This window comes from Hemitrygon akajei, chromosome 1, assembly GCF_048418815.1.
Source record: "Hemitrygon akajei chromosome 1, sHemAka1.3, whole genome shotgun sequence".
NCBI lineage: Eukaryota > Metazoa > Chordata > Chondrichthyes > Myliobatiformes > Dasyatidae > Hemitrygon > Hemitrygon akajei.
In genome coordinates, this window is record NC_133124.1 from 8,714,849 (window position 1) to 8,730,308 (window position 15,460).

Here is a 15,460-nt window from a genome sequence, read left to right on the forward strand (position 1 = left end):
TAAACGCTGTGCGTGAAAATCCCAGGAGATCAGCAGTTTCTGAGATACTCAAACCACCCTGTCTGGCACCAATAATCATTCACGTTCAGAGTCACTTAGATCACATTCTGATGTTTGGTCTGAAGAACAACTGAACCTCTTGACCATGTCTACATGCTTTTATGCATTGAGTTGCTGCCACATAATTGATTAGATATTTGCATTATCAAGCAGGTGTATCTAATACTGTAAAGTGGTCACTGTATGTACAATGTGTAGTCAATTTCTTCAATGGTTAAATGCTTCACTTTAATTTCAGAGAACGTATACTGTATACAACCTGAAATCCTTCCTCTTCACAGACATCCACAAAACAGAAGAAAAACCCCAAAGAATGAATGACAGAAAACTTCAGAACCCCAAAGCCCAGCTTCTCCCGCCCATACCAAGCAGCACCAAAGCACCAACCCTCCTCCCTCTCCTCCTCGCTCCATCAAAAGCACCAACCTCCGCCACCAACCGTGCACGCAACAGCAAAGTTCCCCAGAGACCATGATCTAGAGTCCATCCCAACGTCGGCTCTGTCCCTCACTAACGAGGGAGAGAGAGGTATCGCTCCTGCCACAGCGAGAGGGAGACTAACAGCTCACTGTTTCAATGTTACAGTCTCCTGTAATGCTTCACTTGGCGACATAGGCGAGGAGTTAGGTCACCCACAGGGCCACACCCCAAAGGCGCATGTCTTCCAGGATACACCTTGAGGTCCCAGAATGCAGGAGCGAGAACCCACCATCGTGAAGAACCACAGTTTGAGTGCAGCTGTCGGTTACGGACTCCGACAGGACCCCAGCCACCTTGAACAATCTTAACTAACTTCTTGCCTTTACAAATAGGTCTCTTTAAGAAAGAATCTCTGAGACCTTTGATTCAGTAGATAGTGTTCAGAATAGACACAGAACAGAATACTCACAATTCTGCTAGAGTGGTCAAAAGTGTTCTATTATTTGGAGCCACATCCAAATGATCCAAGACGGACCGGACCACAGCCATATTATTATATATGTCCCCAGGCCATTCTCTTATCAAGGATGCAAACCCCTTCAAAAGAGAAGAACGCACAGTTTAAGAATCCAAATTTGCAACTAGTGATACAAGAGCTTCAGGTGATGCTGAAAATCCAATTCAAACGTGCCAATCAAAGGCTGTAAAAATAATTAATAGTAATTAACAGCTCATCTACTTCTGGGACTGAACCTGGATGATTATGCAAATTAAATAAACAGATTACCTCGTAATCGCTCTCCAAGAACTCGTACAAGATCATTTCATATATAGCAGGCCTCAGGCGTAAGTCACCTCTGGGCAGGTACCTACTAATAGCCTAAACAGAGAAAATAACACGGTATAAGTACACAGAGTCATGCATGAGAATTTTGACAAGAGTTACAAACGGTCAAATAATTAATGTTTTCTCTTATTGTTGCTAAAGTTCTTATGACCTGTCATCAAAGCTGCATTTTGTTGTTTTCTACACTCAGAGGAGAAAATGCTATACCAGTATGTTCAAGAAATGTTCCAATGTCCCAGTGTTATAATGATATGACATGGTAGGAAATACTCCACTGGGAAATGAGATTGGAACATTAGCTCTCCCTGCTAAGGAAATAATGCTCCCCTGTCTGCTGTAAGATGTAATCGATCCACACTCCTTTATGCCTCCATCATAGTTTTGTGTATTTAGGTTGTGAATCTTATTCTCAGTTTCAGGACTGGGATAAAAATACCACCTCGGTTACTGTGTCCATTTTTAGGGGATACAGCAGATGTCATCTCAGAAAGAACACTGGTTTTTGCAATTGGCCACATTGTTTTCACTATCATTGACAGGAGTGCTGCCATTAGAGAGAAGCCTCCATGATCAGAGAGCCCTCAATCAAGGCCTTGGCCTCCTCTCGCTACTACTATCGGGCAGAGGGCACAGAAATCTCAGGTCCCATACACCAGGTTCAGGAACAGTCACTATCCTTCAATCATCAGGCTCAGACTTCATGCTAGACAACTTCATTCACCACTACTCTGAACTGATTCTACCAATGACTTTCAGGGAATTTCTGTAACTCATGTTCTTAATGTATATATTTTTTGTCAGTCTTTTCCTGTTTATTTATGGCTGTTCGTAAATTCTATTGTATTTCTTTTTCACTGTAAATGCCTGCAAAAAAATGTCAGGGTAGTATATTGTAACATATACATATTCGATAATACATTTTCTTTGAACTCTGTTGAAGCAAAATGTAGCCATGACTTACAATCAAAGGAGGCAATGCTTTCAAAGAAGTAGCTGAAACTATAAACATGAGAAAGAGTGCAGATACTGGAAATCCAAAGCAACACACATAGAATGCTGGAGGACCTTTCCTTCCCACCTGGCTTCACCTATCACCTTCCAGCTAGCTTCCTTCCCCTCCACTTACCTTTTTATTCTGCCATTTCCCCCCTTCCTTCTCAATCCTGAAGAAGGGATTGGGCCCAAAACATCAACTGTTTACTCATTTCCACAGACGCTGCCTGACCAGCTGAGTTCCTCCAGCACTTTGTGTGTGTTGCTCTGAAACTATAAGATGCTTTTTGAAAGCCAACAGCTTTCACGGTGTGGACCTCTCAGAATATTCAATGAGTACTGGTGAAATGTCACGCCACCAAACAGAGTGTAGTGCCATGAGATTAGCAGTGAGGCTTGCAGTTAATCATTACAACAATGAAAAACTTGAGGGATTTTGCAATGTGCATTTATTAATACTTTGACACAAGGCAAGGATTATTACTAAAGCATCAGGGAAGTCAAAGCATTCTTCTACGGACATTTAAAAGACTCTTAGATAGGCACATGAATGAAAAAAAAGAGGGCTATGTGGGCGGGAAAGGTTAGATGCAGCTTGGAGCAGGTTAAAAGGTCAGCACATTATGGGCCGAAGAGCCTGTACTGTACTGCTCTATGTTCTAATCCATAGAAACCCAAAGAGAACCCATCAATTCAGCAGTTCCACAATGCTCTCTTCTTGCTGCTGCCTTCAGGAAGGAGGTACAGGAGCCTCAAGACTCACACCACCAGGTTCAGGAACAGTTATTACCCCTCAACCATCAGGCTCTTGAACTAGAAGGATTAACTTCACTCACCCCTAAACTGAACTGTTCCCACAACCTATGGACTCACTTTCAAAGACTCCTCATCTTATGTTCTTGATATGTATTGCTTATTTATTTCTTTTCTTCTTTGTATTTGCACAGTTTGTTGTCTTTTGCACATTTGTTGTTTGTCCATCCTGTTGGGTGAGGTCTTTCATTGATTCCATTGTGTTTCTTGCACTTATTGTGAATGCTCACAGGAAAATGAATCCCAGGCTTGTACAGTATATGGTAATGTGCTGTAGATTTCTATGTTTCTATATAAGGTACGTACTTTGAAATTTTACTTTGAACTCAGCCTGCTGCTTTGCACTAAATTTGTCAGATGATTGTTACATATTTACCTTTAACACTGGTACTTAAATGAATTAATCCTGACTATTGGCTCTAGATAATTGATTGTTGAAGATGATCAGCATTTGAATGGAGGAGGCTACATTGCTCGTTAGTGAGTATTTACTCAGATACAGCTGAAAATTGACGCTTTTGGTCCTTCGAGCTGCACTGCCCAGCACCCAACACCACCCCAAGTTCACTCTAGCCTAATCAAGGGTCAATTTACAATGACCAATTAATCTACTGACCGGTATGTCTTTTGGATTGTGGGAGGAAACCCACGCATTTCACGAATAGGCTGTAGAAACTCCTTACAGGCAATGTTGGAATTGCCTCCGCACTCCGACAGCCTGAGCTGTAATAGCATCGTGCTAATCGCTATGGCAACATCACATCCAAGTCAGGGCTAGTATAAATCTCTACTTGTTAGATGTAATTTCTCTTGACTACCATCTCAAATATATTTAACAAGGTAGCCTTTACTCTTCCCTGGTCAGAGAATTCCACAGATTCACTGCTGTCTGGGAAAGGCAGAGACCCAAATCTATTCTCCCGAATCTATGTCCCATAGACCTAGGCTCACTTACCAGTGGAACCGACTTCCCTGCCTCTACCTTATCTATCCCCTTCATAATTGTATTTTCCTATAAGATCCCTCTCACTCTCCTGAATTCCAGTGACTCATTCTCTCCTCAAAGGCCCTCCCAGCCCAACGAGCCCACGCTATCCAATTACACCCATGTTACCAAATAACTTATTGATCTGAACGTCTTTGGAAAGTGGGAGGAAACTGGAGCAGCCGGAGGAAACCCAAGCGGTCATGGGGAAAACGTCCAATCTACCTACAGACAGCAACGGGAATTGAATGCCCTCATCTCTGGAATTAACATTGTGAACCCTCTCTGTATCGCCTTCAAGGCCAATATACCTTTCCTTAATTAAGGAGACCAGAACTAGATGGAGCCTTACCAACAACGATTCAAAGCCAGCAAGCAGAGCAACGATTTCCTGCTTTGCCACTGAGAATCCACGCCAACCAATGTAGAAATCCCTCACAGACAGATCGGGAATTGAACCCAGGTGCTATAATAGCATATGCTAATTCCTACACCACCCATGCTATCACATCGAGAAATTATGTTTTCTAGTCCCTTCCTTGCAACTCCATTATAGTGTTTCTGTAGATGAATTTCCATATCATAAGATGCTTTAAAGTTAGTGTCAGGCCCCACAGAACTCCTCTCCCATTTCCTTTTCACTGGGTGTCTCACTCTCTCCCAGTATAACTTGATTCATTACAGCTTTGCCAGTTCGTGCAACAGAGAATGTGGGAAGAACAGAAGAATGAAGATAAGTTTGCACAAAATCTTCCTGCTATTTAGTCTAAAGCAGACAGCAGCTTTGCAATGAAACACACACAAAATGCTGGAGGAACTCAGCAGGTCAGGCAGCATCTATGAAAATGAATAAACAGTCAGCATTTCAGGCCGAGACCCTTCTTCAGGACTGGGAAGGGAGGGGGAAGAAGCCAGAATAAGAAGGTGGGGGGTGTGGAAGGAGGACATGCTAGTAGGTGACAGGAGAAGCCAGGTGAGTGGGGGGTGGGGATGAAGCAAGAAGCTGGGAGGTGATTGGTGGAAAAGGTAAAGGACTGGAGAGGAAAGAATCTGACAGGAGAGGAGAGTGGACCATAGAGAAAGAGAAAGAGGTGGGTCACCAGGGGAGGTGATAGGCAGCTGAGGAGAAGAGGCAAGAGGGGATCCAGAGTGCAGAATTGAATAGAGGGAGGGGGGAGAGGGAAAATTTACCAGGTTTGAGAAATTGATACATATCATCAGGTTCAAAGCTACTCAGATGGAATATGAGGAGGTGTTGCTCCTCCAACCTGAGAGTGGCCTCATCATGGTAGAAGAGGAGGCCATTGACTGACAAGTCGGAATGGAAACCGGGATTGGAATTTAAATGGTTGGCCACTGGGAAATCCTGTTTTTTGTGGATGGAACGAAGTTCTCGACAACGCGGTCCCTCCAATCTATGCTGGGTCTCACCAATGAAGAGGGCACATCAGGAGCACAGACAACTCCAGCAAATTTGCAGATGAAGTGTCGCCTCACCTGGAAGGACTGTTTGGAGCCTGAGTGGAGGTGAGGGAGGAGATGAATGGGCAGGTGTGGCACTTTGGCCACTTGCAGGGGTAAGTGCCAGGAGGGAGATTAGGTGGGAGGTGCGAATGGACAAGGGATATATGGAGGGAGCCATTCTTGTGGAAAGTGGGGAGGGGGGTGGTGAGAAGACGTACAGGTGTATTTGGTGGCAGGATTCAGGAAATGGAGGAGATGCAGGTGAGGGCAGAATCAATGGTGGAGGAAGGGAAACTCTCCTTTGAAGAAAGAGCACATCTCTGATGTCCTGGAAAGCAAAGCCTCAACCTGGGAACAGATGTGTCGGAGGCAAAAGAACTAAGGAAAGCAAGTAGCATTTTTTACAGGAGACAGAGTCATAAAAGGTAACCATGGGATCGGTAGGTTTATAAAAGATGTTGGTGGACAGCTTATCTCCAGAGATAAAGACAGAGAAATTGAGAAAGGGGAGGGAGGCGTCAGAAATGGACCAAGTGAATTTAAGGTAACGGTGGAAGTTAGAGGTAAAGTTGATGAAATTGATGAACTCAGCCTGGGTATGTGAGCAGCACCAATGCAGTCATCAATACAGTGCAGGAAGAGATGTGGAGTATTACAGAGGAAGACTTAGAACATGGACAATGCGAAACATGCAATATTATCTTTCGTTCCACTGAACATAGAACAGTACAGCGCAGACCCTTCAGCCCACAACATTATGCTGGCCTTTTAACTTACTCCAAGATGTTCCATGCACCCTCACCCCATTCTCTGCCTAAAGAATTTACCTCTGATATTCCCTCTATATTTTCCTCCAATCATCTTAACATTATGCCATCTCATCTTAGCCACTTCTGCCCTGGGAAAAATTAGTTGGCTGTCCACTCTACTATCAATGCCTCTTATCATCTGATCTCTGCTCAATGTCATTCCCTTCATGCCAATTCTAAGTTACTGGTTGAAGGGTTAATATGAGGGATAACTGCACTATTTGAAATCGCTCTGCCAAGTCACGGCAAACTTACTTTCAGCTGGCCAATTTTTTTAAAACGGTATACTTCATTTTCCCAGAGATCCATGTTCTTGCCAAGAATCTTCTGACATTTTCTAGAAGGCAATGAAACAAAATTTCAAATAAATTCGCATGAAGCTCTTTTTGAGATGAAGGATTAACAATCTGATAATAAGCAATACCTTGCGGCTCCATGATAGTCTCCTTTGTCCACCAGGTAGTTTATATAGGCTCTTCCAATATCCTACAAAATGAAAAGTCACCAAACGGATACTTAATTAGAGTCATAGAAAAGTACAGCTCAGAAACAGGCTGTTCGGCCCATCTATCCATGCTGAACTATTTAAAATTCCTACTCCCATCTACCTGCACCGGGACCATAGCCTTCCATACCCCTACATCCATGTACCTATCCAAACTTCCCTTAAACGTTGAAAATGAGCTTGCACGCACCATGTGCACTGGCAGCTCGTTCCACACTCTCACCTCCCTCTGAGTGAAGAAGTTTCTCCTAATGTTCAGCTTAAACTTTTCAGCTTTCACCCTTAACCCGTGACCCCTAGTTGTAGTCCCACCCAACCACAGTGGAAAAAGCTGGCTTTCACTTACCCTATGTTTACCCCTCATAATTTTGTATACGTCTATCAAATTGCTCATAACCCTCCCACAGTCCATGTAATAAAATTCTAACCTATTCAAACTTTCCTTACAAATCACATCCTCCAGCCCCAGCAACATCTTTGTAAATTTTCTCTTCAACCTTATTTACATCTTTCCTGTAGGTACAGTAAGTGACCAAACCTGCACACAATACTCAAAATTAGGCTTTACCAATGTATTATACTTCATGTATTGATAAGTATCGAGACAAACCAAACTTCATTATTACTCAAACATATGTTACTTAATACCTACAGTACGGTGTAAAACACTTAGGCACATATATTTAGCTAGGGTGCCTAAGACTTTTGCACAGTTCTGTATTTGTCAACTTGGAGCGGACAGCAAGTTTGTAAGTCTGGTGGGAGCAAAGGATGTTGGGAATGACATGGGTGGAGCATGGGGGGGCGGGGTGGGACAAGTGGTAGAGAAGGAGTGCCTGGGTCGGGAGGGCTGGTGTGGGTGCATAAGGCATGATCCCCAATCCAGGCAACATCTTTGTAAATCTCCTCTCCACCCTTTCTATGGTTTCCACATCCTTCCTGTAGTGAGGCGACCAGAACTGAGCACAATACTCCAAGTGGGGTCTGACCAGGGTCCTATATAGCTGCAACATTACCTCTCAGCTCTTAAATGCAATTCCACGATTGATGCAGGCCAATACACCATACGCCTTCTTAACCACAGAGCCAACCTGCACAGCTGCTTTGAGCATCCTATGGCCTCGGACAACCAAGATCTCTCTGATCATCCGCACTGTCAAGAACCTTACCATTAATACTATATACTCTGCCATCATATTTGAGGTACCAAAATGAACCACTTCACACATATCTGGGTTGAACTCCATCTACCACTTCTCAGCCCAGTTTTGCATCCTATCAATGTCCCGCTGGAACGTCTGACAGCCCTCCACACTATCCACAACACTTCCAGCCTTTGTGTCATCAGCAACTTACTAACCCATCCCTCCACTTCCACACCCAGGTCAATTATAAAAATTACAAAGAGTAAGGGTCCCAGAACAGATCCCTGAGGCACTCCACTGGTGACCAACCTCCATGCAGAATATGACCCGTCTACAACCACTCTTCGCCTTCTGTGAGCGAGCCAGTTGTGGATCCACAAAGCAATGTCTCCTTGGATCCCATGCCTCCTTACTTTCTCAATAAGTCTTGCATGGGGTACCTTATCAAATGCCTTGCTGAAATCCATACACACTACATCTACTGCTCTTCCTTCATCAATATGTTTCGTCACATCCTCAAAAAATTCAATCAGTCTCGTAAGGCATGACCTGCCCTTGACAAAGCCATGTTCGCTACTCCTAATCATATTATACCTCTCCAAATGTTCATAAATCCTGCCTCTCAGGATCTTCTCCATCAACTACCAAACACTGAGGTAAGACTCACTGGTCTATAATTTCCTGGGCTAACTCTATTCCCTTTCTTGAATAAGGGAACAACATCTGCAACCCTCCAATTCTCCGGAACCTCTCCCATCCCCATTGATGATGCAAAGATCATCGCCAGAGGCTCAGCAATCTCCTCCTTCACCTTCCACAGTAGCCTGGGGAACATCTCATCCGGTCCCGGCGACTTATCCAACTTGATGCTTTCAAAAAAGCTCCAGCACATCCTCTTTCTTAATATCTACATGCTCAAGTTTTTCAGTCTGCTGCAAGTCATCACTACAATCACCAAGATCCTTTTCCATAGTGAATACTGAAGCAAAGTACTCATTAAGTATCTCTGCCATCTCTTCCGGTTCCATACACACTTTCCCACTGTCACATTTGATTGGTCCTATTCTCTCACGTTTTACCCTCTTGCTCTTAACATACTTGTAGAATGCTTTGGGGTTTTCCTTAATCCTGTCCGCCAAGACCTTTTCATGGCCCCTTCTGGCTCTCCTAATTTTTCTTGAGCTCCTTCCTGCTAGACTTATTATCTTCTAGCTTCTATCTTCTATCATTACCTAGCTTTTTGAACCTTTTGTAAGCTCTTCTTTTCTTCTTGACCAGATTTACAATAGCTTTTGTCCACCATGGTTCCTGTACCCTACCATCCTTTTTCTGTCTCACTAGAACGTACCTATGCAGAACTCCACACAAGTATCCCCTGAACATTTGCCACATTTCTGCCGTACATTTCCCTGAGAACACCTGTTTCCAATTTATGCTTCCAAGTTCCTGCCTGATAGCCTATTTCCCCTTACTCCAATTAAACACTTTCCTAACTTGTCTGTTCCTATCCCTTTCCAATGCTATGGTAAAGGAGATAGAACTGTGATCACTATCTCCAAAATGCTCTCCCACTGAGAGATCTGACACCTGACCAGGTTCAATTCCCAATACCAGATCAAGTACGGCCTCTCCTCTTGTAGGCTTATCTACATATTGTGTCAAGAAACCTTCTTGAACACACCTAACAAACTCCACTCCATCTAAACCCCTTGTGCTAGGGACATGCCAATCGATATTTGGGAAATTAAAATCTCCCACCACGACAACCTTGTTATTATTACACCTTTCCAGAATCTGTCTCCCTATCTGCTCCTCGATGTCCCTGTTACTATTGGACGGTCTATAAAAAACACCCAGTAGAGTTATTGACCTCCTTCCTGTTCCTAACTTCCACCCACTAAGACTCCATAGACAATCCCTCCATGTCTTCCTCCTTTTTGAGTGTTTGATTCGGGCTGCCCGGAAAAAGGGTATGATCAGCCTTCAAAATTTTAAATTCCGTATTCTGGAAGATTACAGTCCCGAAGTTTTATGGGCAAGAATGGCTTTTAAATCGGTTATGTCGGAAATTCATCAGGAAGGCTACAAGCAAGCGCTGTTATTTCCAGCACATTTGAGAGTTACTCTCAAAGATGGAACTTATCGGCTGTTTAAATCTCCAGCGGATGCTCAAAGATTCCTTGAAGAATAACATTTTATTGTTTCTACGGGTTGACTAATGTAATAATTAGTTTATAGATTTGGATCTTTTATAAAATGATGTTTTTTTTACGTGATGGCTTACATGTATTTCTTATATACGGTAAAAGTACATTTTTGGTTTATTCTGAGTTTGGTTTTTTTCAAATTATTAATCTGTTAGTTTTGAAAGTAATTCATTAGGGTTTTCTTTTAAGTTCGTATACACTTTTTAATATTTTTAACATTTAAATATTAAGATTTTTAAAAAAATAAAATGTCGTTTCTTCTGCCCGGAAGACCTCAGTGCTTGGAAAGTCACATCCGTTTTGATGTGTCTGAATAAGTTTAAGGACTTTCTTTTAAAACACTAATACAATATTATCCATTTATGGGTTTTATCGTTTTAATTTAAAAAAAAATCTTTTTATTTTATATATATAATACTAATTTTATATTTTAATTTTTGTTATACCAACCCTTTCTTATAATATGGGTGGTTTGTATCTTTTATTCAACTTTTTTTGTTTGAGTTGCCGTCTTGAGACATGGGGGTAATTTTAGTGTTAGATTGCTTGCTTGCCTCTTTTTGGCTTTTTTCCTGGGGTTTTGAGGGTGGAGGGAGGGGGATTTTTCTTTTTTCTTTTTGCTTGCTTTATGCTTAGTTTTACTTCATGGGCTCATATGAAACTACAAAAATGGTTGCAGTGTCATGACTTCCGTTTCCTCCTTGAACTTACTTCCCTCTTCCAGATTCATGAGTTCATTTTTTTTAACCTTATGTGTTAATTGTAATAAATATTGTCAATATGGATAGGATTATTAATTTTGTTTCTTGGAATACTAATGGTTTAAATCATCCGATCAAACGGAAAAAAATATTCAAAGTATTCCATAGAATGAATGCTAATGTTATCTTTGTACAAGAGACTCATGTAAGGAAGGTGGATAGTCAACGCTTTTTTAGGTTTTGGAAAGGCCAACAATATCACTCGAATTCTCAAGCCAAAGTAAGAGGCGTTTCCATTTTTATAGATTCTTCAACCTCCTTTATACACCATGAAACAATTTCAGACCCACAAGGTAGATTTTTGCTTATTACTGGTCTACTCTTTAATCAAAAAGTTGTTTTAGATAATGTTTATGCTCCAAACACTGATTGTCCTGAATTTTTTAAGTGTCTATTTACATCCTTTCCCAATTTGAATCAGTACAGGCTGATAATGGGTGGGGATTTTAACTGTTGTTTAAACCCTTCGATGGATAGATCTAAGCCCACACAAGCTCTTCCGAATAAATTGGCCTCTCTTATTAATTCCTTTATGACTGATTCAGCAATTTTCGAAATTTGGCGTTTTTTACACCCCAATGACAAAGAGTTTTCATACTTTTCTCACGTTTATCATAATTATTCAAGAATTGATTACTTTTTCATTGATCACCGTTTACTTACAGATGTTATCGCTTGTAAATATGAATCTATTACCATTTCTGACCATGCACCTTTGAAGCTATCTATTAAGATAATGGATTCATCTATTAATGCTAAATCTTGGAGGTTCAACTCTATTTTATTGCAGGACTTAGACTTTGTTAATTTTATTAAACAACAAATTGATTTGTTTTTCTCAACAAATTCTACAGCAGAGATCTCTAGTGGAATTTTATGGGACACTTTTAAAGCATTTATTCGTGGACAGATTATTTCATACTCTGCTGGAGTTAGGAAACGAACTAATTCTAAAATATTAACATTGGTTGATAAAATCAAAGCAATTGATAAGATTTATTCAGTGACCCCCAGCAAAGAACTTTATAAAGAAAGAGTGGAACTTCAAATGGAGCATAGTTTGTTATTATCCTCTTTGATTGAAAATCAGTTAATTAAATCTAGAACCCAGTTTTATGTACATGGAGATAAGTCTGGCAAATTATTGGCTAATCAATTGAAAACTGCTTCGGTTAAATGACAGATTACTAGGATTCGTAAACAAGATGGCACTCTGACGATCGACCATAAAGAGATAAATAAAGCCTTTCAAGATTTTTATAATTCCTTATATCAATCAGAATTTGTTGAGGATTCTTCGATAATAGGTGAATTTTTAAGGAAATTGAATATTCCAAAATTAACAGTAGAGGATAGTGTATTCCTAGATACACCTATTACAGAAACTGAAATAAAAAAGGCTATTTTTTCAATGAATTCCGGTAAAGCTTCTGGTCCAGATGGTTATACTGCAGAATTTTTAAAATCCTTTTCCTCTATACTTTCTCCTTGGCTTTGTAAAATTTTTAAAAATGCGTTAATTATAGGCAAATTGCCACAATCTTTTTATGAAGCCTCTATTTCTTTAATTCTTAAAAAAGATAAAGACCCTATTGAATGTGCATCCTATCGGCCTATATCCTTGCTGAATACGGATTTTAAGATTTTTAGTAAAATTTTGGCTACTAGATTAGAAAATATATTACCTCGAATTATTTCTGAAGATCAGACTGGATTTATTAAAAATCGCTATTCATCTTTTAACATTAGAAAATTAATTAATATTATTTATACTCCTTCACCCAAAATACCAGAATGTGTCATTTCCTTAGATGCTGAAAAAGCATTTGATAGAGTTGAATGTCCATACTTATTTAATACGTTGCAGCATTTTAATTTTAGTTCAAAATTTATATCATGAATTAAATTAATATACTATAAACCCTTGGCTTCGGTCTTTACCAATAATCAAAGATCTCCTTTTTTTCAGTTATTCCGTGGTACAAGGCAAGGCTGTCCTTTAAGTCCTTTACTATTTGACATTGCTGTGGAACCTTTGGCTATAGCCATTCGTGAATCACCTAATATTTTGGGTATTACTCATGGGGAGGGGACGTATAAGTTATCATTATATGCTGATGATTTGTTACTATACATATCCGACCCTGAGAAATCTACTCCTGCTATTTCGTCCTTGCTTGCTCAGTTTAGTAACTTTTCTGGTTATAAATTGAATTTTAATAAGAGCGAATTATTTCCATTAAATATGCAAGTTCCAATTTATAAACATTTACCATTTAAAGTTGTTACAGATTATTTTACTTATTTGGGTATTAAAATTACTAAAAAACAAAGATTTATTTAAAGTTAATTTTTTACCCTTAATTGACCAAATTAAGCAACTTGCTACCAGGTGGTCTCCATTATCTTTGTCATTGGTTGGTCGAATTAACGCTATTAAGATGATGGTATTACCCAAATTCTTATAATTATTTCAAGCATTACCAATTTTTATTCCTAAATCTTTTTTTGATATTATTGACTCCAAAATATCTTCTTATCTGTGGCAGAATAAAAATCCTAGACTAGGCAAAAAATATTTACAGAAGCCTAAGAAGGAGGGCGGTTTGGCTTTGCCAGACTTGAGATTTTACTATTGGGCAGTTAATATACGATATTTAATATTTTGGACACAAGAATCGACTATAGCTGCTTGCCCACAATGGGTAAATTTGGAATGTAAATCTGTATAAGACTTTTCATTGTTTTCAATTTTAGGATTTTCACTTCCTTTTTCTTTATCTAAATTGAATAAACAAATAACTAATCCTATAGTCAAATATACATTGCGAATTTGGTTTCAATTTCGTAAATTTTTTGGTTTGAATAAGTTCATTTTATCAAGCCCTATAATATCTAACTTCTTTTTTCGGCCCTCTTTTATGGATCAAGCTTTTCTTTTATGGAAAACAAATGGTATAACATGCTTTCGTGATTTGTTTTTGGATGATAGCTTTATGTCCTTTGAACAGCTATCTAATAAATATAATTGACCTAAAACTCATTTTTTTAGATATTTGCAAGTTAGAAATTTTTTGTATAATGAGTTACAGTCTTTTCCGAAACTATGTCCATTGGATATTACGGAAAGAATTTTTGCTCTGAACCCTTGTCAAAAGGGTTTAGTAGCTGTCATTTATAATATGATCATGAAAATACAGCCAGAAGTATCAGAAAAAATTAAGAAGGAATGGGAAAAAGAACTTCATTGTCTTATATCCACTGAGCAGTGGGAGAAAATTTTATTATTAGTCAATTCGTCTTCTATTTGTGCTAAACATGCCCTGATACAATTTAAGGTTGTACATAGAGCTCATATGTCTAAGGATAAACTTGCTCGATTTTATTCTTATGTTAATCCAACCTGTGACAGATGTCATTCTGATGTTGCTTCATTGACCCATATGTTTTGGTCTTGCCCTTGTTTGCAAAATTATTGGAAAGACATTTTCAGTACTATTTCAATAGTTCTGAATATCAATTTCCAACTGCATCCTATTACTGCAATTTTCGGTTTACCAATGGTGGATAATAGTAGTTTATCCTCCTCATCTCGACGAATGATTGCATTTGTTACATTAATGGCTAGAAGATCTGTTTTATTGAATTGGAAAGAAATTAATCCTCCAACTATAATTCAGTGGTTTTCTCAAACTATTTCTTGTTTGAGCTTAGAAAAAATTAGAAGTGTTGTTTTTGATCCTTCAGTTAAATTTGTAGAAACTTGGAGACCATTTATTCAACATTTTCATATGAGTTAAATTGTCTTTTCCTAAACCTCACTTTTATTATCCTTAATTATTTGGATGGAGGTTCGGAGTTATTGGCACTACTGTATATATCTGACATTGTGCAATGGCCCATGTTGGTTAGTGTTTTTTTTTCTTTTTATTTCTTTTGTTCATAAATACTATGAGTTTGGGAGGTTATATATATTGATTATTATATATTTGAATATCTACTTAAACTATTAACTATGTACTCTCAAACTCTTTGTATTCATGTTTCATTTATGTTTGCTTAAAAATTAATAAAAAGATTTAAAAAAAGATAGCCATGGACCACTGTGGGGGCCAAGTCACTGGAGGTTGATAGGTTAATGATTAATCAGGGTTTTAAAGGTGCTGGAGAGAAGGCAGGAGAATGGAGGTGACCAGGTTAATAAATCAGCCATGATAGAATGGTGGAGCAGACTTGATGGGCCAAATTGCCTAATTCTGCTCCTATGTCTTATGGTCTTCTGATGGATATCGTCTGTTGAAGATGTCCTTGATGATGGGGAAGCTAGTGCCTATGATGGAGCTGGCTGAATCTATAGGTCTCTGCAACTGTGAAGATATCAATTTAAATTGTGTGATTAAACATTGCAATAATCCTATGATTTACAAATGGTCAATTTTGAAATATTCGCT

General features: G+C 39.3%; 1 protein-coding gene across 2 annotated transcripts in view; it reads right to left on the reverse strand.

Annotated features, from left to right (window-relative positions):
• Nucleotides 1-15,460, reverse strand: part of vps41 (VPS41 subunit of HOPS complex) — a 228,384-nt gene that overhangs the window by 59,766 nt on the left and 153,158 nt on the right. For both annotated transcript variants that reach the window (XM_073031609.1, XM_073031568.1), the window contains exons 15-18: nt 6,816-6,877; nt 6,647-6,728; nt 1,268-1,360; nt 950-1,077 (exon numbers count right to left, since the gene is read on the reverse strand). In XM_073031609.1, the coding sequence (XP_072887710.1) occupies nt 950-1,077; nt 1,268-1,360; nt 6,647-6,728; nt 6,816-6,877 (365 nt within the window). The remainder of the gene's footprint in view (nt 1-949; nt 1,078-1,267; nt 1,361-6,646; nt 6,729-6,815; nt 6,878-15,460) is intronic.